This window comes from Salmo salar, chromosome 10 (genome assembly GCF_965601325.2).
Source record: "Salmo salar chromosome 10, fSalSal1, whole genome shotgun sequence".
Taxonomy (NCBI): Eukaryota; Metazoa; Chordata; class Actinopteri; order Salmoniformes; family Salmonidae; genus Salmo; species Salmo salar.
The window spans coordinates 52,316,932-52,344,113 of record NC_138300.1 but is presented as its reverse complement, the minus strand read 5'-3'; the positions used below and the strand labels follow the sequence as shown (position 1 = coordinate 52,344,113).

Genomic DNA, 27,182 nt, shown 5'->3' with positions numbered 1-27,182 from the left:
TTAGCAACAAACCGCACAGCAGCACGTAAACAAGTCTACAGGTTGTGACCGGTTCAGTACATTACATTACAGTACAATTCAGTACAGTACATTACAGCACAGTACAGCTCAGTTCAGTACATTACAGTACAGCACATTACATTACAGCTCAGTTCAGTACATTACAGCACATTGCAGTACATTACAGCACATTGTAGTACAGTTCAGTACATTACAGCACATTGCAGTACAGTTCAGTTCCTTACAGTTCAGTACATTACAGTACAGTTCAGTATATTACAGCACATTACAGTTCAGTACATTACAGCACATTACAGTTCAGTACTTGTCGGTACATTACCGTTCAGTTCATTACCGTTCAGTACATTACAGTTCAGTACATTGCAGTTCAGTAAATTACAGCATATTACAGTTCAGTACATGTCGGTACATTATCGTTCAGTTCATTACCGTTCAGTACATTACAGTTCAGTACAGTTCAGCACTTTACAGGTCAGTACATTACAGCATATTACAGTTCAGTACATTACATTACAGTTCAGTACATGTCGGCACATTACCGTTCAGTTCATTACAGTTCAGTACATTACAGCACATTGTAGTACAGTTCAGTACATTACAGCACATTGCAGTACAGTTCAGTTCATTACAGTTCAGTACATTACAGCAGATTACAGTTCAGTATATTACAGTTCAGTACATTACCGTTCAGTACATTACAGCACATTACAGTTCAGTACATGTCGGTACATTACCGTTCAGTACATTACAGTTCAGTACAGTTCAGTACATTACAGCACATTACCGTTCAGTAGAGTTCAGTACATTACAGCACATTACAGTTCAGAACATTACCGTTCAGTACATTACCGTTCAGTACATTACAGCACATTACAGTTCAGTACATGTTGGTACATTACCGTTCAGTACCTTACAGTTCAGTACATTACCGTTCAGTACATTACCGTTCAGTACATTACAGTTCAGTACAGTTCTGTACATTACAGCACATTACAGTTCAGTACATTACAGTTCAGCACATTACAGCTCATTACAGTTCAGTACATGTCAGTACATTACAGTTCAGTACATTACAGCACATTACAGTTCAGCACATTACACTTCAGCACATTACAGTTCAGTACATTACAGTTCAGTACATTACAGCACATTACAGTTCAGTACATTACAGTTCAGTACATTACAGGTCAGTACATTACAGTTCAGTACATTACAGCACATTACAGTTCAGCACATTACAGTTCAGTACATTACAGTTCAGTACATTACAGCACATTACAGTTCACTACATTACCGTTCAGTACATTACAGTTCAGTACATTACAGGTCAGTACATTACAGTTCAGTACATTACAGCACATTACAGTTCAGCACATTACAGTTCAGTACATTACAGTTCAGTACATTACAGCACATTACAGTTCACTACATTACCGTTCAGTACATTACAGTTCAGTACATTACAGCACATTACAGTTCAGCACATTACAGTTCAGTACATTACAGTTCAGTACATTACAGCACATTACAGTTCACTACATTACCGTTCAGTACATTACAGTTCAGTACATTACAGGTCAGTACATTACAGTTCAGTACATTACAGCACATTACAGTTCAGCACATTACAGTTCAGTACATTACAGTTCAGTACATTACAGCACATTACAGTTCACTACATTACCGTTCAGTACATTACAGTTCAGTACATTACAGCACATTACAGTTCAGTACATTACAGTTCAGTACATTACAGCACATTACAGTTCAGTACAGTACAGTACAATTCAGTTCAGTACATTACAGTTCAGTACATTACAGCACATTACAGTTCAGTACAGCACATTACAGTTCAGTACATTACAGCACAGTACATTACAGTTCAGTACATTACAGCACATTACAGTTCAGTACATTACAGTTCAGTACAGGTCAGTACATTACAGTACAGTTCAGTACATTACAGTACAGTACAGTTCAGTTCAGTTCAATACATTACATTATAGAAATCTAATGTTGGGCCAAATATACATCTACATTGAGTGCAGAAAACATTAAGAACACTAGTTCTTTCCATGACATAGACTGACCAGGTGAATCCAAGTGAAAGCAATGATCCCTTATTGATGTCACTTGTTAAATCCACATCAATCAGTGTATCTGAAGGGGAGGAGACAGGTTAAATAAGGATTTTTAAGCCTTGAGACAGAGACATGGATTGTACATGTGTGCCATTCAGAGGGTGAATGGGCAAGACAAAATAATGAAGTGCCTTTGAAATGGATATGGTAGTAGGTGCCAAGCGCACCGGTTTGTGTCAAGAACTACAATGCTGTTGTGTTTTTCACACTCAACGGTTTACCGTGTGTATCAAGAATGGTCCACCACCCAACGGACATCCAGTCAACTTGACACAACTGTGGGAAGCATGGGAGTCAACATGGCCCAGCATCCCTGTGGAACGCTTTCAACACCTTGTAGAGTCCATGACCTGACGAATTGAGGCTGTTCTGAGGGCAAAAGGATGGGTGCAACTCAATACTAAGAAGGTGTTCTTAATGTTTTGTCCACTCAGTGTATTTGTGCTATTGGAGGGTTGGAGCCCTTGCAGGCTATGCATGTCAATACTCTGCACTTTTTCTCTGAAGTGTGCAGTTGTCCACTATCCACATGGTGGTTCTCTGTAGCTCAGTTGGTAGAGCACGGCGCTGGCAAAATAGTGGGTTCAATTCTCACAACCCCCCAAGTGTAAAGAATGTATGCACGCATGACTAAGCTGCTTTGGATGAAAGCAACCTGCTAAATGGAATGTTATATGATTTGTGCAACACTGGAACCTGCAATTCATACACATACAGTGCATTCTGAAAGTATTCAAACCCCTTGACTTTTTCCACATTTTGTTATGTTACAGCCTTATTATGAAATTGATTAAATTGTCCCCCCCCCCCCCCCCTAAAAACATATCACATTTTATAAGTATTCAGACCCTTTCCTAAGTACTTTGTCGAAGCACCTTTGGCAGGGATTACAGCCTTGAGTCTTCTTGGGTAAGACGCTACAAGCTTGGCACACCTGTATTTGGGGAGATTTTACCATTCTTCTCTCAAGCTCTGTCAGGTTGGATGGGGAGCGTTGCTGCACAGCTATTTTCAGGTCTCTCCAGAGATGGTCAATCGGGTTCAAGTCCGGGCTCTGTCTGGGCCACTCATGGACATTCAGAGACTTGTCCCGAAGCCACTCCTGCGATGCCTTGTCTGTGTGCTTAGGGCCGTTGTCCTGTTGGAAGGTGAACCTTCACCCCAGTCTGAGGTCCTGATGGTTCACCCATCTCCACAGAGGAAGTCTAGAGCTCTGTCAGAGTGACCATTAGGTTCTTGGTCACCTCCCTGACCATGGCCCTTCTCCCCCAATTGCTCAGTTTGGCCGGGAAGCCAGCTCTAGGAAGAGTCTTGGTGGTTCCAAACTTCTTCCATTTAAGAATTATGGAGGCCACTGTGTTCTTGGGGACCTTCAATGCTGCAGACATTGTTTGGTACCCTTCCCTAATTCTGTGCCCCGACACAATCCTGTCTCGGCGCTCTACTGACAATTCCTTCAACATCATGGCTTGGTTTTTGCTCTGACATGCACTGCCAACTGTGGGACCTTATATAGACGGGTCTGTGCCTTTCCAAATCATGTCTAATCAATTGAATTTACCACAGGTGGACTCCAATCAAGTTGTAGAAATAGCTCAAGGATGACCAATGGAAACAGGATGCACCTGAGCTCAATTTCAAGTCTCATAGCAAAGGGTCTGAATACTTATGTAAATAACGTATTTCTGTATTTAATACATTTGCTAAAATTTCAAAAAGAATGTTTTCACTTTGTCATTATGGGGTACTGTGTGTAGATTCCTGAGGAAAATGTTTTATTTAATCCATTTTAGAATAAGGCTGTAACGTAACAAAATGTAGAAAAAGTAAAGGGGTCTGAATACTTTCAGAAGGCACTGTATGCTCTTCCATAGTGTTCAACCATGACGTGAGCACGGCTCAGAGGGCTAGTGCCTTAGTCTTGTAATACATGCCAACCCAAGGCAGCCTAGTGTCAAACCTCACCCCTGCAGCTTTGACAGACATCCCTGGACAGTGAGGGGTGTTGTACCAGAAATACATTTTATGACTTGTAAAATAAGGCATAATATTTGAGCAAACGAAAACGGGACAAAAAAGGCTTGGACCCCGGGTCATCGCTGCTTGCAACTATATTTATTATTATTACACATTTGAAGACAGGGAAGATAAGTCAGATCATGGGACTGTTATATGGCTGGGTAACAAAATGTGGGTTATCGATTTGTTAAGGGATATTATTAAGGGATATATTGGTTATAAAACGGTAGAAGTATGGTTATGATCAGGATACATTGAATTGAAATAAAAGCAACTAGCCCAGAGAGTTTTGACTAACCTGAATGTCTTGAGGGTGTGTATAGCGCTTCTCCACAATCCCCAAGTGCATGGCAACATTATGACTCAAAGCAAATCACAACAAATGTTGCATAGCTGATAGGCTCTGCCCATTGTATGTAGATAGCTAGGTTATGTGTAGACCCTATTCTCGGTAGAAGCTATAACAACTACAGCTGTCCATGTGAAATGTTACCATCGTTTAGTAAAAAGGCGAATCTCACATGAGATTCACTCGAGGCATTCTGTCAATCGTTCTGGTGGTGACTGAAATACTTGAATATGGCAGTTAGACAACGCAGAGTTGTATTTACTATATATCGGTAACATTCAGCACACAAACTCCCATCGCCTGTCTCCACGCTTCTTTCTTTCCGTTTCCAAAAATATGAAAACGTGTTAATACTACGGATGGTTTGTATTGGTCTGGGGTCCTCAATCTCGGAAGAGATGCATGAATGTAACTGGTCCAACCACCGTCAATCAAGAATATGCCCTCCTTTTTTGTGCTATCAAAATGGGTCCGTGGTGCTACTGCAGCGACATCATGTGCGCAAATTTGCATTCTGTTGAGTTTGCATAAATATGACATCATTCGCTGACCTTGTTACTTAATATCGTTTGTTCAACGTTGTAGCAGAGATCTTAATATAATGAGGAGATGCTCATGTCTCCGCCCTCACAATGGGAGTCGTTGTCCTAAACACGGGAAGGCAGGCGACAAGCTTACTGTAGGTCCAAAATAAGCCTTTAGAAACGCATTGGACTTATTTTGGACATACTTTGGCGAGGGTGAAACCTCTCGCTTCGCCTCTTCCTCTCTGGTTGAATTTATGTTATTGAGACTGTAGTAGCTGACCTAGTGTTATAGGTACTAGGCACATTATGAACAGTGAAACCTTAATGGTGCACTATGCAGAAATCACTCCACCATTTCCTGGTTGCTAAAATTCGAATAGCTCGCCTAATTTCAGTTTATGGGGCAAGCAAGCAAGTGCAGTGTATAGAATCATTGTATCATCTAAACCGCTGTGAAATATATTTTACATAACCAAAAATATTGTATTTTCAGCTGTTTGAAGCTGGTGTACAAAACTGAAAGTAAAAGACGCAATAACAAAACTTAAGAACTAGAAGCATAGAAATATTGCACATAGAACAAATCTATAGCTTCTTGGACTTGCTTTAAATTAGAATGACAGATCTATAACTCGCATTTCTATGGTAATTTGGTGGTGTCATCCCAAAAGTTACATATTGCAGCTTTAATATCATACTCTTTGATAACGTGCATGCCTATAGATTTTTCAATGTAGTTTTCTATTATATTTAAGGATGTTTTAGAAAGTATTTTTTATTTTATTTTTTACAAAACATATATATTTTTGGGTGAATAATCATCATGATAGAAACCTGCCATATTTTCTTTGAGCACTTGCCGCAAATACATTATGTAACAGGCCTATCTACAGTAGAGTAATTTGTTTTCTCTCTGTGAAACACACGATAAGCTGTCAGTCACTGTGGTGACGTCACCATCTGGCCATATCCTTACTTGCCTTGAAGTGAAGCTGTTTCTGTCAGCTCAGTTTCAGTCTAGTCCTAGTACTTTGATCACTGAAATAAATCCCATATAAACTGTAATTTACCTTATGATTGAAATTCGGTTTTACTTCTCATTCTTAATTTCATTTAGTTAAAAAAATAATCCAGTCTCTTTTGGATGATTCGAGGATTACCTGTCAAAGCTTCACAACGGAGCTCACGGCTCTCCTGCCCTAACCCCGTGGGGGTCATACATAGACAAGTCCCATAAATTCAATTTGTTTTGACGCCTAGTTTGAATACTCGTCATCCTCTCTGTCATCTGACAGCTGCAAAGATCTGCAGTGGGGCTCCCCAGTGAACATATACACTGAGTTTACAAAACATTAGGAACACCTTCCTAATATTGAGTTGTACCCCCCTTTGCCCCCCTTTGCCCTCCTTTGCCCAGCCTCAATTTGTTTGGGCATGTACTCTACAATGTGTCGAAAGCGTTCCACAAGGATGCTGGCCCATGTTGAATGCAATGCTTCCCACAGTTCTGTCAACTTGGCTGGATGTCCTTTGGGTGGTGGACCATTCTTGATACACACAGGAAACTGTTAAGCGTGAAAAACCCAGCAGCGTTGCAGTTCTTGACACAAACCAGTGCGCCTGGCAGCTACTACCATACCCTGTTCAAAGGCACTTAAGTCTTTTGTTTTACCCATTCACCCTCTGAATGGCACACATACACAATTGATACACAATATTCAGAAGGTGTTCCTAATGTTTTGTACACTCAGTGTATATGTTCACTGGGGAGCCCCACTGCAGATCTTTGTGGCTGTCAGATGAGAGAGAGGATGGTGAGTAAGCAGAATGTATGCTGGTGATACTAGCTACCTCTGAGCTTCACCGAGGAGAGTGCTGGGAGGGGTTGGAAGGCTGGGCTCAGAGCGGTGGGAGGGTTGGGTAGGAGGGCTGAGCTGAGCTGGGCTGTGAGGGGTTGGAGGGCTGGGCTGTGAGGGGTTAGAGGGCTGTGAGGGGTTGGAGGGCTGGGCTGTGAGGGGTTGGAGTGCTGAGCTGTGAGGAATTGGAGGGCTGGGCTGTGAGGGGTTAGAGGGCTGGGCTGTGAGGGGATAGAGGGCTGGGCTGTGAGGAGTTGGAGGGCTGGGCTGTGAGGGGATAGAGGGCTGGGCTGTGAGGGGTTAGAGGGCTGGGCTGTGAGGGGATAGAGGGCTGGGCTGTGAGGAGTTGGAGGGCTGGGCTGTGAGGGGATAGAGGGCTGGGCTGTGAGGAGTTGGAGGGCTGGGCTCAGAGCGGTGGGAGGGCTGGGTAGGAGGGCTGGGCTGGGCTGTGAGGGGATAGAGGGCTGGGTTCAGAGCGGTGGGAGGGCTGGGTAGGAGGGCTGGGCTGGGCTGTGAGGGGATAGAGGGCTGGGCTGTGAGGGGTGGGAGGGCTGGGCTGTGATGGGTGGGAGGGCTGGGCTCAGAGCGGTGGGAGGGCTGGGTAGGAGGGCTGGGCTGTGAGGGGTGGGAGGGCTGGGCTGTGAGGGGTGGGAGGGCAGGGCTGTGAGGGGATAGAGGGCTGGGCTGTGAGGGGTGGGAGGGCTGGGCTGTGATGGGTGGGAGGGAGGGCTGGGCTCAGAGCGGTGGGAGGGCTGGGTAGGAGGGCTAGGCTGGGCTGTGAGGGGTGGGAGGGCTGGGCTGTGAGGGGATAGAGGGCTGGGCTGTGAGGGGTGGGAGGGCTGGGCTGTGAGGGGTTGGAGGGCTGGGCTGTGAGGGGTGGGAGGGCTGGGCTGTGAGGGGTGGGAGGGCTGGGCTGTGAGGGGTGGGAGGGCTGGGCTGTGAGGGGATAGAGGGCTGGGCTGTGAGGGGTTGGAGGGCTGGGCTGTGAGGGGTTGGAGTGCTGGGCTGTGAGGAATTGGAGGGCTGGGCTGTGAGGGGTTAGAGGGCTGGGCTGTGAGGGGATAGAGGGCTGGGCTGTGAGGAGTTGGAGGGCTGGGCTGTGAGGGGATAGAGGGCTGGGCTGTGAGGAGTTGGAGGGCTGGGCTGTGAGGGGATAGAGGGCTGGGCTGTGAGGAGTTGGAGGGCTGGGCTCAGAGCGGTGGGAGGGCTGGGTAGGAGGGCTGGGCTGGGCTGTGAGGGGATAGAGGGCTGGGTTCAGAGCGGTGGGAGGGCTGGGTAGGAGGGCTGGGCTGGGCTGTGAGGGGATAGAGGGCTGGGCTGTGAGGGGTGGGAGGTCTGGTCTGTGATGGGTGGGAGGGCTGGGCTCAGAGCGGTGGGAGGGCTGGGTAGGAGGGCTGGGCTGTGAGGGGTGGGAGGGCTGGGCTGTGAGGGGTGGGAGGGCTGGGCTGTGAGGGGATAGAGGGCTGGGCTGTGAGGGGTGGGAGGGCTGGGCTGTGAGGGGTTGGAGGGCTGGGCTGTGAGGGGTTGGAGGGCTGGGCTCAGAGTGGTGGGAGGGTTGGGTAGGAGGGCTGGGCTGGGCTGTGAGGGGTGGGAGGGCTGGGCTGTGAGGGGTGGGAGGGATGGGCTGTGAGGGGTTGGAGGGCTGGGCTCAGAGCGGTGGGAGGGCTGGGTAGGAGGGCTGTGAGGGGTGGGAGGGCTGGGCTGTGAGGGGATAGAGGGCTGGGCTGTGAGGAGTTGGAGGGATGGGCTCAGAGCGGTGGGAGGGCTGGGTAGGAGGGCTGGGCTGGGCTGTGAGGGGATAGAGGGCTGGGTTCAGAGCGGTGGGAGGGCTGGGTAGGAGGGCTGGGCTGGGCTGTGAGGGGATAGAGGGCTGGGCTGTGAGGGGTGGGAGGGCTGGGCTGTGATGGGTGGGAGGGCTGGGCTCAGAGCGGTGGGAGGGCTGGGTAGGAGGGCTAGGCTGGGCTGTGAGGGGTGGGAGGGCTGGGCTGTGAGGGGTGGGAGGGCTGGGCTGTGAGGGGATAGAGGGCTGGGCTGTGAGGGGTGGGAGGGCTGGGCTGTGAGGGGTTGGAGGGCTGGGCTGTGAGGGGTGGGAGGGCTGGGCTGTGAGGGGATAGAGGGCTGGGCTCAGAGCGGTGGGAGGGTTGGGTAGGAGGGCTGGGCTGGGCTGTGAGGGGTGGGAGGGCTGGGCTGTGAGGGGTGGGAGGGATGGGCTGTGAGGGGTTGGAGGGCTGGGCTCAGAGCGGTGGGAGGGCTGGGTAGGAGGGCTGTGAGGGGTGGGAGGTCTGGGCTGGGCTGTGAGGGGTTGGAGGGCTGGGTTCAGAGCGGTGGGAGGGCTGGGTAGGAGGGCTGTGAGGGGTGGGAGGGATGGGCTGTGAGGGGTGGGAGGGCTGGGTTCAGAGCGGTGGGAGGGCTGGGTAGGAGGGCTGTGAGGGGTGGGAGGGATGGGCTCCACGGCAGATGGTGGCCAGGGGGGTGAAGAACAGGAAAAGACTCTGAGGGTGTGTCTCAATAGTCTCAATCATTTCAATTTAAGGGCTGTATTGGCTGTATTGGGCTGTATTGCCAAAGCAATTGAAATAGATTAAAAAAACAATAACAAATTAACTGTAAACATTACACTTCCAAAAGTTCCAAAAGAATAAAGACTTTTCAAATGTCATATTATGTCTATATACAGTGTTGTAATGATGTGCAAATAGTTAAAGTACAAAAGGGAAAATAAATAAACATAAATATAGGTTGTATTTACAATGGTGTTCGTTCTTCACTGGTTGTCCTTTTCTTGTGGCAACAGGTCACAAATATTGCTGCTGTGATTCCACACTGTGGAATTTCACCCTATAGATATGGGAGTTTATCAATGTTGGATTTGTTTTTTGAAATTCTTGGTGGGTCTGTGTAATCTGAGGGAAATATGTGTCTCTAATATGGTCATACATTTGGCAGGGGGTTAGGAAGAGCAGCTCAGTTTCCACCTCATTTTGTGTGCACATAGCCTGTCTTCTCTTGAGAGCCAGGTCTGCCTTCCGCGGCCTTCCTCAATAGCAAGGCTATGCTCATTGAGTCTGTACATAGTCAAAGATTTCCTTAATTTTGGTTCAGTCACAGTGGTCAGGTATTCTGACACTGTGTACTCTCTGTTTAGGGCCAAATAGCATTCTAGTTTGCTCTGTTTTTTGGTAAATTCTTTCCAATGTGTCAAGTAATTATCTTTTTGTTGTCTCATGATTTGGTTGAGTCTAATTGTGTTGCTGTAATGGGGCTCTGTGGGGTCTGTTTGTGTTTGTGAACAGAGCCCCTGGACCAATTTGCTTAGGGGGCTCTTCTCCAGGATTATTTCTCTGTAGGTGATGGCTTTGTTATGGAAAGTTTGGGAATTGCTTCCTTTTGGGTGGTTGTAGAATTTAACTGCTCATTTCTGAATTGTGATAATTAGCGGGTATCGGCCTATTTCTGCTCTGCATGCATTATTTGGTGTTTTACGTTGTGTTTTTCCCATTTTGTGAATTCCTGGTTGGTGAGCAGACCCCAGACCTCACAACCATAAAGGGCAATGAGTTCTATAACTGATTCAAGTATTTTTTGCCAGATCCTAATTGGTATGTCGATTTGTTTATGTTCCTTTTGATGGCATAGAAGACCCTTCTTGCCATGTCTCTCAGATTGTTCACAGCTTTGTGGAACTTACCCGTGGTGCCGATGTTTAGCCTGAGGTATATGCTGTATAGGTTTTTGTGTGCTCTAGGGCAACGGTGTCTAGATGGAACTTGTATCCGTGGTCCTGGGAACTGGACCTTTTTTGGAACACCATTATTTTTGTCTTACTGAGATTTACTGTCAGGGCCCAGGTCTGACAGAATCTGTGCAGAAGATCTAGGTGCTGCTGTAGGCCCTCCTTGGTTGGGGATAGAAGCACCAGATCATCAGCAAACAGTAGACATTTGCCTTCAGATTCTAGTAGGGTGAGGCCGGGTGCTGCAGACTGTTCTAGTGCCCTCGCCAATTCGTTGATATATATGTTGAAGAGGGTGGGGCTTAAACTGCATCCCTGTCTCACCCCCCGGCCCTGTGGAAAGAAATGTGTATGTTTTTTGCCAATTTTAACCGCACACTTGTTGTTTGTGTACATGGATTTTAGAATGTTGTATGTTTTTCCCCCAACACCACTTTCCATCAATTTGTATAGCAGGCGCTCGTGCCAAATTGAGTCGAAAGCTTATTTTGAAATGATCAAAGCATGAGAAGACTTTGACTTTGTTTTGGTTTGTTTGTTTGTCAATTAAGACCTGCAGGATGAATACGTGGTCTGTTGTACAGTAATAATCCCTCCTCTCTTGTCTCTTCTCCTTCATCAGGACTGATCTAATCTTGGTTAACCAAGAACTAAAATCTTGCGTGATTTGGTCAGATGCTCAGTTATGTTTACGAGAGATTTGCACTAATTTAACAGGAATGGACAAGTGACAGCATATCCTCTGGCTACATCCTGTCATTATTGCTGTCAGCTTCTGTTTCTTTTTAGATCAGTGCAGATGAAGGAGGCAAAGAGAGGAATCTACTTTAGACTATTGAGACGCAGCCTGTTTATAGGCAGGGTACCTATGCAGTCAGAGCCAAGTGCCTGAGGGACACTCTTTAACTCTTTTGATCTGAATTATTCAATGGGCTCCATCGAGGACAGCTGGCACCGTCCTTGAACCATCAGCACCAAGACTTTGTCTTCATCCCTCCCTCTGGCTTTTGGTGTCAATGCCACTCCGAAATTGCTCGATCGAATATTGATATATTTCTTAATTCCATTCTTTTACTTTTAGATTTCAAATCAAATCAAATCAAATTGTATTTGTGACATGCGCCGAATACAACAGGTGTAGACCTTACAGTGAAATGCTTACTTACAAGCCCTTAACCAACAATGCAGTTTTAAGAAAAATACCTAAAAAAAAATTCGAATTCAAAAAATAAAGATTTAAAGAGCAGCAGTAAAACATTTACATTTACATTTAAGTCATTTAGCAGATGCTCTTATCCAGAGCGACTTACAAAAACAACAATAGCAAGGCTATATACAGGGGGTACCGGTACAGAGTCAATCAATGTTCAGGAGTCTTATGGCTTGGGGGTAGAAGTTGTTTAGAAGCCTCTTGGACCTAGACTTGACGCTCCGGTACCGCTTGCCGTGCGGTAGCAGAGTGAACAGTCTATAACTAGGGTGGCTGGTATCTTTGACAATTTTTAGGGCCTTCCTCTGACACCGCCTGGTATAGAGGTCCTGGATGGCAGGAAGCTTGGCCCCAGTGATGTACTGGGCTGTACACACTACCCTCTGTAGTGCCTTGCGGTCAGAGGCCGAGCATTTGCCATACAAGGCAGTGATGCAACCAGTCAGGATGCTCTCGATGGTGCAGCTGTAGAACCTTTTGACGATCTGAGGACCCATGCCAAATCTTTTCAGTCTCCTGAGGGAGAGTAGGTTTTGTTGTGCCCTCTTCATGACTGCCTTGGTGTGCTTCGACCATGTTAGTTTGTTGGTGATGTTGACACCAAAGAACTTGAAGCTCTCAACCTGCTCCACTACAGCCCCGTCGATGAGAATGGGGGCGTGCTCGGTCCTCCTTTTCCTGTTGTCCACAATCATCTCCTTTGTCTTGATCACGTTGAGGAAGAGGTTGTTGTCCTGGCGGCCCCACACAGCCAGGTCTATTTGTGTGTATTGTGTGTACTTGTGTGTATTGTTGTGAATTGATACTACTGCACTGTTGGAGCTAGAGAACACATGCATTTCGCTACACCCGCAATAACATCTGCTATATATGTGTATGTGACCAATATAATTGGATTTGATTTTTGTATGGTAAAAGCAATCATCATGTTATTCTCTTGGTGCACCTTACACGCACACACACACACACACACACACACACACACACACACACACACACACACACACACACACACACACACACACACCCCCCCCCCCCCCCCCCCCCCCCTAAACTAATAAGAAGTTGGGGGGTTTGTCATGTGTGGAGACTGTTACGTTGGCTACCATCAATATTAGCTTTGAAGAAGACTTCAAATCTAACATTCTCTGTCTACAGTAGGAGTATACTCTAACTGAATCTTTGTGGATAGTGTGCCCCTTTTGTGTTCCTGTGTTTTGACGGTTTGACAAATTAAATACAATTTATGAGGTCTCTGGGTTCACCTTCTCGAAGGCTATTTACAAAGTATAGAAATAGTGGTTTTGAAAAAGAGAATACTGTTTACGACAGTGTTCTAAACATGGAAAAGTATAAAAACAGAACAAACACGCATCATAGGCCACTGTAAGTAGACCTGTCGTCCAGGAAATATTGTAAAGCATATGTTAGGCTATGGTATATCTATTAAATGGTGATGACTCCAATGTGGGCTAGAGAGGAAGCAGATGATCTATCTCACAAAAAAAATTATCTGTGAAGAAATTTCTTGCATTGATAAATAAATAATGATGTACTTAATCCTTCACAGACAGGCTGGGTTCTTTGTTATGTATTACACATCTGAGGAGAGGAGCTTCACCTACCTGCCTGTCTGTCTGCTGGACTGCTCAAGCACCTGCCTGTCTGTCTGTCTGCTGGACTGCTCAAGCACCTGCCTGTCTGTCTGTCTGCTGGACTGCTCAAGCACCTGCCTGCCTGTCTGTCTGCTGGACTGCTCAAGCACCTGCCTGTCTGTCTGCTGGACTGCTCAAGCACCTGCCTGTCTGTCTGTCTGCTGGACTGCTCAAGCACCTGCCTGTCTGTCTGCTGGACTGCTCAAGCACCTGCCTGTCTGTCTCTCTGCTGGACTGCTCAAGCACCTGCCTGTCTGTCTGTCTGCTGGACTGCTCAAGCACCTGCCTGTCTGTCTGTCTGTTGGACTGCTCAAGCACCTACCTGCCTGTCTGTCTGCTGGACTGCTCAAGCACCTGCCTGCCTGTCTGTCTGCTGGACTGCTCAAGCACCTGCCTGTCTGTCTGTCTGTCTGTCTGTCTGCTGGACTGCTCAAGCACCTACCACAACATAGGCTATTTTGCTGCTAAACTGTCTAGAGAGTGATCTGGTAAAAAGTAAGTACATAAACCTTGCTTTATAGGAACATAAATGTATGTTATGGGGTGGCATCATGGGTGACTGACATGACTAGGGGTGGCGTACTTTTTCCTATGGCATGGAATTGAAAATGAAATATAAAACGTTTTATATGTTCAGCGATATCATAGTTGGTGGTGGCGCGTTTGCATCGGCTCGTGGTTCTATAAAAATAAACAATTTGTTCTCTAGCGGCTGCAGAGGTCAGGGGAAAGTGAAGGGTGTATTTAATGCAATTCTCTCTTTGAGGGCGAGAAGGAGAACCATGATATTTTATTTCCAGCATGCCTGTGCGTGTATGTGTTTTCGTGCGTGCGCGTGTCTGTGTGTGAGGCTGGCTGTAGCCCTACGTGTGTCGTCCCCCCCTTCTCTCTTTGTCCCTCCTCCATAGTAAGAATCAACCCGACCGCTATCAATCTGCTCGCATCCTGCTGCAAACTAGGATCAGCCATCACCACAACAACCTTCACTTCACTTCCACGTTCATTTAACCCCTATCTCTCTCTGACACACCGACCATCAGCGGCCCATGATTTGCCTGCCTGAGATGCGATTTCGCTCTCCCCTTTCCCGGAGAATATCGTCCGTTACTCCCCACTGAAAGACCATGCCCGAGACGGGGGCGGCGGGAGCAGCAGCCCCTGCAGCAGCCGGTAGCAGCTCCTCCGATAGCAGTGGTGGCACCGAGAGCTCGCGGCACAGACACCGATCGCAAGGCGAAGGGGAAAAGACAGATCAAAGTGCTGCCTCCTCGCAGCAAACGTCATCCGGTGTACTGGGTGAGTCCGTATTTTCAAAGGGTCGGTTTGGATTGGGCCGGGGACGGAAATTGAATGTAGAATTGTAGCGACAGGACAGGTGGATGTGGCAGGAAAACGAGATGAGCAGGGCATCACAATATAGCCAATAGCCTACTGCCACCGCAGCGTCTTTTTTGTCTTTATGCACCGGGCCCTTAGAAAAACATCCCACATCTTATGTTGTTTGTAAAATGATGTATTTGTCCTCGAAGGTCACTGTATATTCGTCGCTGTTTACTAGGCTACAAACATCCTATTCCATATTTTCAGAGACATTGTGTTGTCTATGTAGGCTATCTCCAGCGGCCTGACATGTGGGAGGTTAGCCTGTAAATGCAGCAACGTCCCAGTTGCCAGCTTCTTGACAAATTAACCTTTTAATGTCACCGAAAGATTAGGCTACTGTATTCTGAGCTTTCGAAAGGTGCGGGTTTTGATCGTTGGCCACGAAAACATCACATTATACTCAACACTACACAGCCTGTTCAAACCGAAACGGATTTCGCACAATAGGCAGATGAATGTTTTGTTATTTAAATGATGTATTGTGGGGAGAATGTTGGTGACATTGTGGCCCTTCTATCACTGGGTTTATGAATTCGTTCGGCTGGACCCGTTTATTTGAATAAGCAACATCGGTCATATTCTGCGCGGGGCCTGTGTTATTTTTGGGATACGGTCCCGGGGCCTGTGTTATTTTTGGGATACGGTCCATGCTTCATGTGGGAACCGGAGCCGGGATTCTGGGAACTGCATCAGCTGCGTGTGGCTGTTTTCGTGTCTTGGCTGAAGGGAGGCAGAGAGAGCACAGGCAGCATGCTTCCCCCAAAACAATTTTATCCGCCCTCACTTGAAGGCAGAGATAACAATTTAAGTTTTAAAGGTAATTTCCTGCAATTCAATACATTTCGCCATGGTGAGTTGGGTGATCACACGTCCCGGATTGTGCGGCGGGACAGTCCCGCATTTTGGCCCTTTGTCCCGTGTCCCGCAACCAAACAAGCATGTCCCGCATTTTATCAACAAATTCAAACGCCACAAATTTTTATTTTTATTTATTTGTACCCGTATTTCAGTCAGACATTCCAACCTGTCTCTTGCAGTCACGTTGCGCTTATGAAAAAAAATCTATATCATAAGGATGTGATAGCCATGGTGATGTTAAACACTTCTCCAATCGTTGTAGAGATCTGATATCCTGTGAAGCGCAAGACGAGACGTTGGCCAATGTTTCGTTTCTAGGTGCGCTTCAATTAGCTCGTTCGGTGCAGCAGGAGCAGGGATGTAGTGCTGCTGGAGCAGGCATGTAGTGCTGCTGGAGCAGGGATGTAGTGCTGCTGGAGCAGGGATGTAGTGCTGTGGCGACCACTCTGCCACTTCTCACAATGGGGCTTTTTTAGTAAAGTTAGATCAAAGCTGAATCAATGTCTTTGAATATCACATAGTGATTCATTCGTATTCTACATAACACAACCAAATATAATAGCACAGTATAATGTTACTGTTACACCAAAAACACCACCTCATTTCTGATGATATTTTAGGATGGTTAGCTGAATAAAAAAATTAAAAAACTCACCAGCGCACCCCACTAAACATAATATGCTTTGATTGAAACTAAATACAGGAAGGCTGTTGTTTTAATCAGCGTATGCTTACTTTGATTTTGACATGCTAATTAAGATAAGCAGAGTAAGGTGTTTATATGACTAATACCATACTTGCCCTACTGCCATAATGAGTTTAATATTGATTTATTACTGTCTATGTAAAATTACCCACTGAGTGTACAAAACATTAAGAACACCTGCTCTTTCCATGACGTGTAGACTGACCATGTTAATCCAGAAGAAAGCTATGATCCCTTACTGATGTCACTTGTTAAATATTTACATTTTAGTCATTTAGCAGACGCTCTTATCCAGAGCGACTTACAGTAGTGAATGCATACATTTCATACCATGCATTTTTTTGTACTGGCCCCTCGTGGGAATCAAACCCACAACCCTGTCATTGCACACACCATGCTGACGTTGCAAATACCATGCTCTACCAACTGAGCCACAGTTGGTAGAGCATACATCAATCAGTGTATCTGAAGGGGAGGAGACATGTTAAGTAATGATTTTTGAGCCTTGAGACAATTGAGACATGGATTGTGTATGTGTGCCATTCAAGAAGGTGAATGGACAAGAAAAAATATTTATTAAGTGCCTTTGAACGGGGTGTGGTAGTAGGTGCCAGGCGCGCCAGTTTGTGTCAAGAACGGCAACGCTGCTGGATTTTTCACACTCAACCGTTTTCTGTGTGTATTAGGAAGGTGTTTTTAATGTTTTGTACACTCAGTGTGTAGTTAGTTAACCCCATCTGCTCTAATTCACTCACCAGACAGTCATTCAATAAGATCTGAATACGTATTCCCATGAAACTAATGGAGATCAAATGATTGGTATGTAGATACAGTTTGGACGTTTCACCGGTATCTAATTATCATTCACGATTGACAGGGATGATGGCCTATTTTGAAATTGGGTATGCCTAACTTGGTGATTCAGGATATAAAAAATATTATTATATATATTTTTTTTGACAATATGTGTTGGCCTAGGCAGACATTGCGATTGGAGGATGTATTTTATGCATTTTCTATATTGTATAGGATGATATATTCAACAGGCTACATCTGTCGGTACAAACTTTGAGGAAATTACGACGCATTTCTATTTTAATTGCGCTCCAGCACCTAAAAAATATCACTAAACCATGAGTGGGAGGGTGGCGAGAGAGTTGTTTAAAATAATCTACCAACAGAGAGTTGTTTAAGATAATCTACCAACAGAGAGTTGTTTAAGATAATCTACCAACAGAGAGTTGTTTAAAATAATCTACCAACAGAGAGTTGTTTAAAATAATCTACCAACAGAGAGTTGTTTAAGATAATCTACCAACAGAGAGTTGTTTAAGATAATCTACCAACAGAGAGTTGTTTAAGATAATCTACCAACAGAGAGTTGTTTAAGATAATCTACCAACAGAGAGTTGTTTAAGATAATCTACCAACAGAGAGTTGTTTAAAATAATCTACCAACAGAGAGTTGTTTAAAATAATCTACCAACAGAGAGTTGTTTAAGATAATCTACCAACAGAGAGTTGTTTAAGATAATCTACCAACAGAGAGTTGTTTAAGATAATCTACCAACAGAGAGTTGTTTAAGATAATCTACCAACAGAGAGTTGTTTAAAATAATCTACCAACAGAGAGTTGTTTAAAATAATCTACCAACAGAGAGTTGTTTAAGATAATCTACCAACAGAGAGTTGTTTAAGATAATCTACCAACAGAGAGTTGTTTAAAATAATCTACCAACAGAGAGTTGTTTAAAATAATCTACCAACAGAGAGTTGTTTAAAATAATCTACCAACAGAGAGTTGTTTAAGATAATCTACCAACAGAGAGTTGTTTAAGATAATCTACCAACAGAGAGTTGTTTAAGATAATCTACCAACAGAGAGTTGTTTAAGATAATCTACCAACAGAGAGTTGTTTAAGATAATCTACCAACAGAGAGTTGTTTAAGATAATCTACCAACAGAGAGTTGTTTAAGATAATCTACCAACAGAGAGTTGTTTAAGATAATCTACCAACAGAGAGTTGTTTAAAATAATCTACCAACAGAGAGTTGTTTAAGATAATCTACCAACAGAGAGTTGTTTAAAATAATCTACCAACAGAGAGTTGTTTAAAATAATCTACCAACAGAGAGTTGTTTAAAATAATCTACCAACAGAGAGTTGTTTAAGATAATCTACCAACAGAGAGTTGTTTAAGATAATCTACCAACAGAGAGTTGTTTAAAATAATCTACCAACAGAGAGTTGTTTAAGATAATCTACCAACAGAGAGTTGTTTAAAATAATCTACCAACAGAGAGTTGTTTAAAATAATCTACCAACAGAGAGTTGTTTAAAATAATCTACCAACAGAGAGTTGTTTAAGATAATCTACCAACAGAGAGTTGTTTAAAATAATCTACCAACAGAGAGTTGTTTAAAATAATCTACCAACAGAGAGTTGTTTAAGATAATCTACCAACAGAGAGTTGTTTAAAATAATCTACCAACAGAGAGTTGTTTAAGATAATCTACCAACAGAGAGTTGTTTAAAATAATCTACCAACAGAGAGTTGTTTAAGATAATCTACCAACAGAGAGTTGTTTAAAATAATCTACCAACAGAGAGTTGTTTAAAATAATCTACCAACAGAGAGTTGTTTAAGATAATCTACCAACAGAGAGTTGTTTAAAATAATCTACCAACAGAGAGTTGTTTAAGATAATCTACCAACAGAGAGTTGTTTAAAATAATCTACCAACAGAGAGTTGTTTAAGATAATCTACCAACAGAGAGTTGTTTAAGATAATCTACCAACAGAGAGTTGTTTAAAATAATCTACCAACAGAGAGTTGTTTAAAATAATCTACCAACAGAGAGTTGTTTAAGATAATCTACCAACAGAGAGTTGTTTAAGATAATCTACCAACAGAGAGTTCTTTAAGATACTCCACCAACAGAGAGTTGTTTAAGATAATCTACCAACAGAGAGTTGTTTAAAATAATCTACCAACAGAGAGTTGTTTAAGATAATCTACCAACAGAGAGTTGTTTAAGATAATCTACCAACAGAGAGTTGTTGAAGATACTCCACCAACAGAGAGTTGTTTAAGATACTCTTTAAGATACTCTACCAACAGAGAGTTGTTTAAGATACTCTACCAACAGAGAGTTGTTTAAAATACTCTTTAAGATACTCCACCAACAGTGAGTTGTTTAAGATACTCTACCAACAGAGAGTTGTTTAAGATACTCTACCAACAGAGAGTTGTTTAAAATACTATTTAAGATAATCTACCAACAGAGAGTTCTTTAAGATACTCCACCAACAGAGAGTTGTTTAAAATAATCTACCAACAGAGAGTTGTTTAAAATAATCTACCAACAGAGAGTTGGTTAAGATACTCTACCAACAGAGAGTTGTTTAAGATAATCTACCAACAGAGAGTTGGTTAAGATACTCTACCAACAGAGAGTTGTTTAAGATACTCTACCAACAGAGAGTTGTTTAAGATACTCTTTAAGAAGACTCTACCAACAGAGAGTTGCAGTGGTATGGACGGGAGATGGCAAGTGCCTGGAATTAGGACCTGCGCCACTTCCTGTGTGAGGAAAGGTTGTACTCTACGGATGTTGTAGAGCATGAACCTGCAGGAGCGAGTCACTGCTTTGATGTATGCAGAGAACGACAGGGTGTTGTCCAGGGTCAAGGTTCTCTGCACTCTGGGAGGAGGACACCACAGAGTTGTCAACCGTGATGGAAAGGTCTTGGAGCTGGCAGGCTTTCTCCGGGAGGAAGAGCATCTCCGTTTTGTTGAGGTTGTGGGCCGTCATCCTAAATTGAGATGTCTGCCTAGCATACAGAGATACGTCCCGCCACCTCTCCACGCCACATCCTCTCCACGCCACATGGTAGGAGCGACCTGCCAGGCAGGATGCAATCTAGGAGTGTTTAGAGTCTGAGACGCCCAGCCCTGAGAGGGTGGAGAGGAGGATCTGATAGAGTCTGAGACGCCCAGCCCTGAGGGGGTGGAGAGGAGGCAGAGCCTGAGTCGCCCAGCCCTGAGAGAGTGGAGTGGAGGCAGAGCCTGAGTCGCCCAGCCCTGAGGGGGTGGAGAGGAGGCAGAGCCTGAGTCGCCCAGCAATGAGAGAGTGGAGAGGAGGCAGAGCCTGAGTCGCCCAGCCCTGAGAGAGTGGAGTGGAGGCAGAGCCTGAGTCGCCCAGCCCTGAGAGGGTGGGGAGGAGGCAGAGCCTGAGACGCCCAGCCCTGAGGGGGTGGTGAGGAGGCAGAGCCTGAGTCGCCCCCCTCCTTGAGTGGAGTGGAGGCAGAGCCTGAGTCGCCCAGCCCTGAGAGGGTGGAGAGGAGGATTTGATTGAGCCTGAGACGCCCAGCCCTGAGAGGGTGGAGAGGAGGCAGAGCCTGAGTCGCCCAGCCCTGAGAGGGTGGAGAGGAGGATCTGATAGAGCCTGAGTCGCCCAGCCCTGAGAGGGTGGAGAGGAGGATCTGATAGAGTCTGAGACGCCCAGCCCTGAGAGGGTAGAGAGGAGGATCTGATAGAGCCTGAGACGCCCAGCCCTGAGAGGGTGGAGAGGAGGATCTGATAGAGCCTGAGACGCCCAGCCCTGAGAGGGTGGAGAGGAGGCAGAGCCTGAGTCGCCCAGCCCTGAGATGGTGGAGAGGAGGATCTGATAGAGCCTGAGACGCCCAGCCCTGAGTGGGTGGAGAGGAGGATCTGATGGTTCATGGTGTCGAAGGCAGCGGATAGATCTAGGAGGATTAGAACAGAGGAGAGAGAGTCAGCTTTGGCAGCGCGGAGAGCCGCCTTGAAGCCTGCGCGAGATGGGGTGGCAGGGTAGCCTAGTGGTTAGATCGTTGGGCTAGTAACCGAAAGGTTGCAAGTTTGAATCCCCGAGCTGACAAGGTACAAATCTGTCGTTCTGCCCCTGAACAAGGCAGTTAACCCGCTGTTCCTAGGCAGTCATTGAAAATAAGAATTTATTCTTAACTGACTTGCCAAGTTAAATAAAGATAAAATGGACTAGTAGGCTGAGTGAATGAGGAGGAAATGTCATCAACCTTTTTTATGGTTGACAAAGTCATCTGCGGGAGTGGAGAGGGAGGAGGTGGAGAGTGGAGAGGGAAAGTGGAGAGGGAGGAGGTGGAGGACTAAGGATGGAGGAGGAAGTGGAGAAGAGTTTCTCAGGGTTTACATTTTGAGTGATAGAAAGCGGCTCTAGCAGAGAATACAGAGACAGGAAGGAATGGAAGGATGATAGGTCCTCCGGAAGTTGAGCTTTTCCACATTTCCGCTCAGCTGCCCGCAGCCCTGTTCTCTAAGCTCGCAGTGAGTTGCTCAACCATGGTGCGGGAGTCGAAGGTTGAGCCGGCGGGGAGGAAATGGGACAATGAGAGTCAAAGGATGCGGACAGAGAGGAGAGAAGGGTAGAAGAGGTAGAGTCAGGTGACAGGAGGGAGAAGGATTTAGCAGAAGAGATAGAGGATTGAATAGAGTAGTGGGAGAGAGAGAGAGAGCGAAGATTGCGGCGGCGCATGACCATCTGGGTAGGAGCTGAGTGGGTTGGAGGAGAGATGGGTAGCAGCTGGGTGGGTAGGAGGAGAGATGGGTAGGAGCTGAGTGGGTAGGGTTGGAGGAGAGATGGGTAGGGGGTGAGTGGGTAAGGTTGGAAGAGAGATGGGTAGGGTTGGAGGAGAGATGGGTAGGAGGTGAGTGGGTAAGGTTGGAGGAGAGATGGGTAGGAGTTGAGTGGGTAGGGTTGGAGGAGAGATGGGTAGGGGATGAGTGGGTAAGGTTGGAGGAGAGATGGGTAGGGTTGGAGGAGAGATGGGTGGGGGGAGTGGGTAAGGTTGGAGGAGAGATGGGTAGGGGGGGAGTGGGTAAGGTTGTAGGAGAGATGGGTAGGAGCTGGGTGGGTAGGGTTGGAGGAGAGATGGGTAGGGGTTGAGTGGGTAAGGTTGGAGGAGAGATGGGTAGGGGGTGAGTGGGTAAGGTTGGAGGAGAGATGGGTAGGGGTGAGTGGGTAAGGTTGGAGGAGAGATGGGTAGGAGCTGGGTGGGTAAGGTTGGAGGAGAGATGGGTAGGGGCTTAGTGGGTAGGGTTGGAGGAGAGATGGGTAGGGTCTGAGTGGGTAGGGTTGGAGGAGAGATGGGTAGGAGCTGAGTGGGTAGAAGGAGAGATGGATAGGGCCTGCGTGGGAAGGAGGAGAGATGGGTAGGGGCTGCGTGGGTAGGAGGAGAGATGGATAGGGGCTGCGTGGGTAGGAGGAGAGATGGGTAGGGGCTGCGTGGGTAGGAGGAGAGATGGATAGGGGCTGCGTGGGTAGGAGGAGAGATGGGTAGGAGCTGAGTGGGTAGGGTTGGAGGAGAGATGGGTAGGGGGTGAGTGGGTAAGGTTGGAAGAGAGATGGGTAGGGTTGGAGGAGAGATGGGTAGGGGGTGAGTGGGTAAGGTTGGAGGAGAGATGGGTAGGAGTTGAGTGGGTAGGGTTGGAGGAGAGATGGGTAGGGGATGAGTGGGTAAGGTTGGAGGAGAGATGGGTAGGGTTGGAGGAGAGATGGGTGGGGGGAGTGGGTAAGGTTGGAGGAGAGATGGGTAGGGGGGGAGTGGGTAAGGTTGTAGGAGAGATGGGTAGGAGCTGGGTGGGTAGGGTTGGAGGAGAGATGGGTAGGGGTTGAGTGGGTAAGGTTGGAGGAGAGATGGGTAGGGGGTGAGTGGGTAAGGTTGGAGGAGAGATGGGTAGGGGTGAGTGGGTAAGGTTGGAGGAGAGATGGGTAGGAGCTGGGTGGGTAAGGTTGGAGGAGAGATGGGTAGGGGCTTAGTGGGTAGGGTTGGAGGAGAGATGGGTAGGGTCTGAGTGGGTAGGGTTGGAGGAGAGATGGGTAGGAGCTGAGTGGGTAGAAGGAGAGATGGATAGGGCCTGCGTGGGAAGGAGGAGAGATGGGTAGGGGCTGCGTGGGTAGGAGGAGAGATGGATAGGGGCTGCGTGGGTAGGAGGAGAGATGGGTAGGGGCTGCGTGGGTAGGAGGAGAGATGGATAGGGGCTGCGTGGGTAGGAGGAGAGATGGGTAGGAGCTGAGTGGGTAGGGTTGGAGGAGAGATGGGTAGGGGGTGAGTGGGTAAGGTTGGAAGAGAGATGGGTAGGGTTGGAGGAGAGATGGGTAGGGGGTGAGTGGGTAAGGTTGGAGGAGAGATGGGTAGGAGTTGAGTGGGTAGGGTTGGAGGAGAGATGGGTAGGGGGTGAGTGGGTAAGGTTGGAGGAGAGATGGGTAGGGTTGGAGGAGAGATGGGTGGGGGGAGTGGGTAAGGTTGGAGGAGAGATGGGTAGGAGTTGAGTGGGTAGGGTTGGAGGAGAGATGGGTAGGGGGTGAGTGGGTAAGGTTGGAGGAGAGATGGGTAGGGTTGGAGGAGAGATGGGTGGGGGGAGTGGGTAAGGTTGGAGGAGAGATGGGTAGGGGGGGAGTGGGTAAGGTTGTAGGAGAGATGGGTAGGAGCTGGGTGGGTAGGGTTGGAGGAGAGATGGGTAGGGATTGAGTGGGTAAGGTTGGAGGAGAGATGGGTAGGGGGTGAGTGGGTAAGGTTGGAGGAGAGATGGGTAGGGGTGAGTGGGTAAGGTTGGAGGAGAGATGGGTAGGAGCTGGGTGGGTAAGGTTGGAGGAGAGATGGGTAGGGGCTTAGTGGGTAGGGTTGGAGGAGAGATGGGTAGGGTCTGAGTGGGTAGGGTTGGAGGAGAGATGGGTAGGAGCTGAGTGGGTAGAAGGAGAGATGGATAGGGCCTGCGTGGGAAGGAGGAGAGATGGGTAGGGGCTGCGTGGGTAGGAGGAGAGATGGATAGGGGCTGCGTGGGTAGGAGGAGAGATGGGTAGGGGCTGCGTGGGTAGGAGGAGAGATGGATAGGGGCTGCGTGGGTAGGAGGAGAGATGGGTAGGAGCTGAGTGGGTAGGGTTGGAGGAGAGATGGGTAGGGGGTGAGTGGGTAAGGTTGGAAGAGAGATGGGTAGGGTTGGAGGAGAGATGGGTAGGGGGTGAGTGGGTAAGGTTGGAGGAGAGATGGGTAGGAGTTGAGTGGGTAGGGTTGGAGGAGAGATGGGTAGGGGGTGAGTGGGTAAGGTTGGAGGAGACATGGGTAGGGTTGGAGGAGAGATGGGTGGGGGGAGTGGGTAAGGTTGGAGGAGAGATGGGTAGGAGTTGAGTGGGTAAGGTTGGAGGAGAGATGGGTAGGGGTGAGTGGGTAAGGTTGGAGGAGAGATGGGTAGGAGCTGGGTGGGTAAGGTTGGAGGAGAGATGGGTAGGGTTGGAGGAGAGATGGGTAGGGGCTGAGTGGGTAGGGTTGGAGGAGAGATTGGTAGGGTCTGAGTGGGTAGGGTTGGAGGAGAGATGGGTAGGAGCTGAGTGGGTAGAAGGAGAGATGGATAGGGGCTGCGTGGGAAGGAGGAGAGATGGGTAGGGGCTGCGTGGGTAGGAGGAGAGATGGATAGGGGCTGCGTGGGTAGGAGGAGAGATGGGTAGGGGATGCGTGGGTAGGAGGAGAGATGGATAGGGGCTGCGTGGGTAGGAGGAGAGATGGGTAGGGGCTGCGTGGGTAGGAGGAGAGATGGGTAGGGGTGCGTGGGTTGGAGGAGAGATGGATAGGGGCTGCGTGAGTAGGGTATGAGGAGAGATGGGTAGAGGCTGCGTGGGTAGGAGGAGAGATGGATAGGGGCTCTGTGGGTAGGAGGGGAGATGGGTAGGGGATGTGTGGGTAGGAGGAGAGATGGGTAGGGGATGCGTGGGTAGGAGGAGAGATGGATAGGGGCTGCGTGGGTAGGAGGGGAGATGGGTAGGGGCTGCGTGGGTAGGAGGAGAGATGGGTAGGGCTGTGTGGGTAGGAGGAGAGATGGGTAGGGGCTGCGTGGGTTGGAGGAGAGATGGGTAGGGGAGCGTGGGTAGGAGGAGAGATGGGTAGGGGCTGCGTGGGTAGGAGGAGAGATGGGTAGGGCCTGCGTTGGTAGGAGGAGAGATGGGTAGGGGGTGCGTGGGTAGGAGAAGAGATGGGTAGGGGATGCGTGGGTAGCAGGAGAGATGGGAGAGAAAAGGAAACAAAATAGTGATCAGAGACCTGGAGGGTGGCTGCAGTGAGATTAGTAGGAGAACAGAGACCTGGAGGGCGGCTGCAGTGAGATTAGTAGGAGAACAGAGACCTGGAGGGTGGCTGCAGTGAGATTAGTAGGAGAACAGAGACCTGGAGGGGGGTTACAGTGAGATTATTAGGAGAACAGAGACCTGGAGGGTGGCTGCAGTGAGATTAGTAGGAGAACAGAGACCTGGAGGGTGGCTGCAGTGAGCTTAGTAGGAGAACAGAGACCTGGAGGGGGGTTACAATGAGATTAGTAGGAGAACAGAGACCTGGAGTGTGGCTGCAGTGAGATTAGTAGGAGAACAGAGACCTGGAGGGTGGCTGCAGTGAGATTAGTAGGAGAACAGAGACCTGGAGGGTGGCTGCAGTGAGATTAGTAGGAGAACAGAGACCTGGAGGGTGGCTGCAGTGAGATTAGTAGGAGAACAGAGACCTGGAGGGTGGCTGCAGTGAGATTAGTAGGAGAACAGAGACCTGGAGGGTGGCTGCAGTGAGATTAGTAGGAGAACAGAGACCTGGAGGGTGGCTGCAGGGAGATTAGTAGGAGAACAGAGACCTGGAGGGTGGCTGCAGTGAGATTAGTAGGAGAACAGAGACCTGGAGGGTGGCTGCAATGAGATTAGTAGGAGAACAGCCTCTAGTAAAGATGAGATCAAGCATATTGCCTGCCTTGTGAGAGGGAGGGGACTGGGAAAGGGTGAGGACAAACGAGGCAAGGAGGGGAAAGTATGAAGGGGAAAGAAATAAATTGACAAGTGACACGGGGGTCCTGTGTAGCTCAGTTGGTAGAGCATGGTGTTTGCAATGCCAGGGTTGTGGGTTTGATTCCCACAACCCAGTAGTGTATGCATTCACTACTGTAAGTCGCTCTGGATAAGAGTGTCTGCTAAATGACTAAAATGTAAATGACAGTGACCACATGTAATTGAAATGAGGATATTTACAGGTGACAGAAGGGGAAGAGAAAATCTCCATTTATGAGTAATTGTCTGCCCTGTGCCACCACTGTAATGACCAGATGCTCTCGGACTATGAGAGAACATGTAGTCAGATGAAGAGAGAGCAGCTGGAGTAGCAGTGTTCTCTGGGGTAATCCGTGTCTCCGTCAGGGCCAAATATTGTAGGGACTAAAGGGCAATATACTGTAGGCTGAGATGAAGTCAGCCTTGCAGACCGCAGTTCCAAACACTGCCAGAGACTAGGAATTCCACATGGGCTGTGTGCGCAGGGTAAACTAAATTAGAAGGGTTACAGCCACGGGGTGGGGAGCGTCTGTAAAACCTACAGGCAGAGCAGAGAACTAGGATACTTGACAATATGAGATCACCAGTAGATAACAGAGGAAGATTACCATAACAGGGTTATGCCATGTTAATGATATCTAAGTGAGAGTGACTAACACAATCAATGGAAGTCAGGGCCCCTGAGATCGTGCCTGTTTGCTATTCCCCCATGATTACTACAAGTTTAGATAGCTGGCTAGACTAATTTACCATTAGCTGACATGGCTAGTTGAGTGACTGTCAGTGGTTAACATAACAAGAGAGAAACTGCTGATGCACAACAAAATAAAAAAATTGCAACTTGCGTATTTCAATATTCTAACTCT

The 27,182-nt window shown here is 47.3% G+C and overlaps 2 protein-coding genes across 3 annotated transcripts in view; one reads left to right on the top strand and one right to left on the bottom strand.

Annotated features, from left to right (window-relative positions):
* gtpbp3 (GTP binding protein 3, mitochondrial) overlaps window positions 1-4,876 on the bottom strand; it is a 31,876-nt gene extending 27,000 nt beyond the window's left edge. The window contains exon 1 of the mRNA XM_014123579.3: window positions 4,480-4,876. Coding sequence (XP_013979054.1) covers window positions 4,480-4,538 — 59 coding nt within the window. The 5' untranslated portion in view covers window positions 4,539-4,876. The remainder of the gene's footprint in view (window positions 1-4,479) is intronic.
* A 9,378-nt stretch (window positions 4,877-14,254) lies between these two features.
* The window catches only part of ano8b (anoctamin 8b), a 96,734-nt gene continuing 83,806 nt past the window's right edge, over window positions 14,255-27,182 (top strand). The window contains exon 1 of one of the 2 annotated variants that reach the window (XM_014123576.3): window positions 14,255-14,807. In XM_014123576.3, the coding sequence (XP_013979051.1) occupies window positions 14,636-14,807 (172 nt within the window). In that variant the 5' untranslated portion in view covers window positions 14,255-14,635. The remainder of the gene's footprint in view (window positions 14,808-27,182) is intronic. The other variant, XR_014379041.1, reaches the window with a different exon arrangement.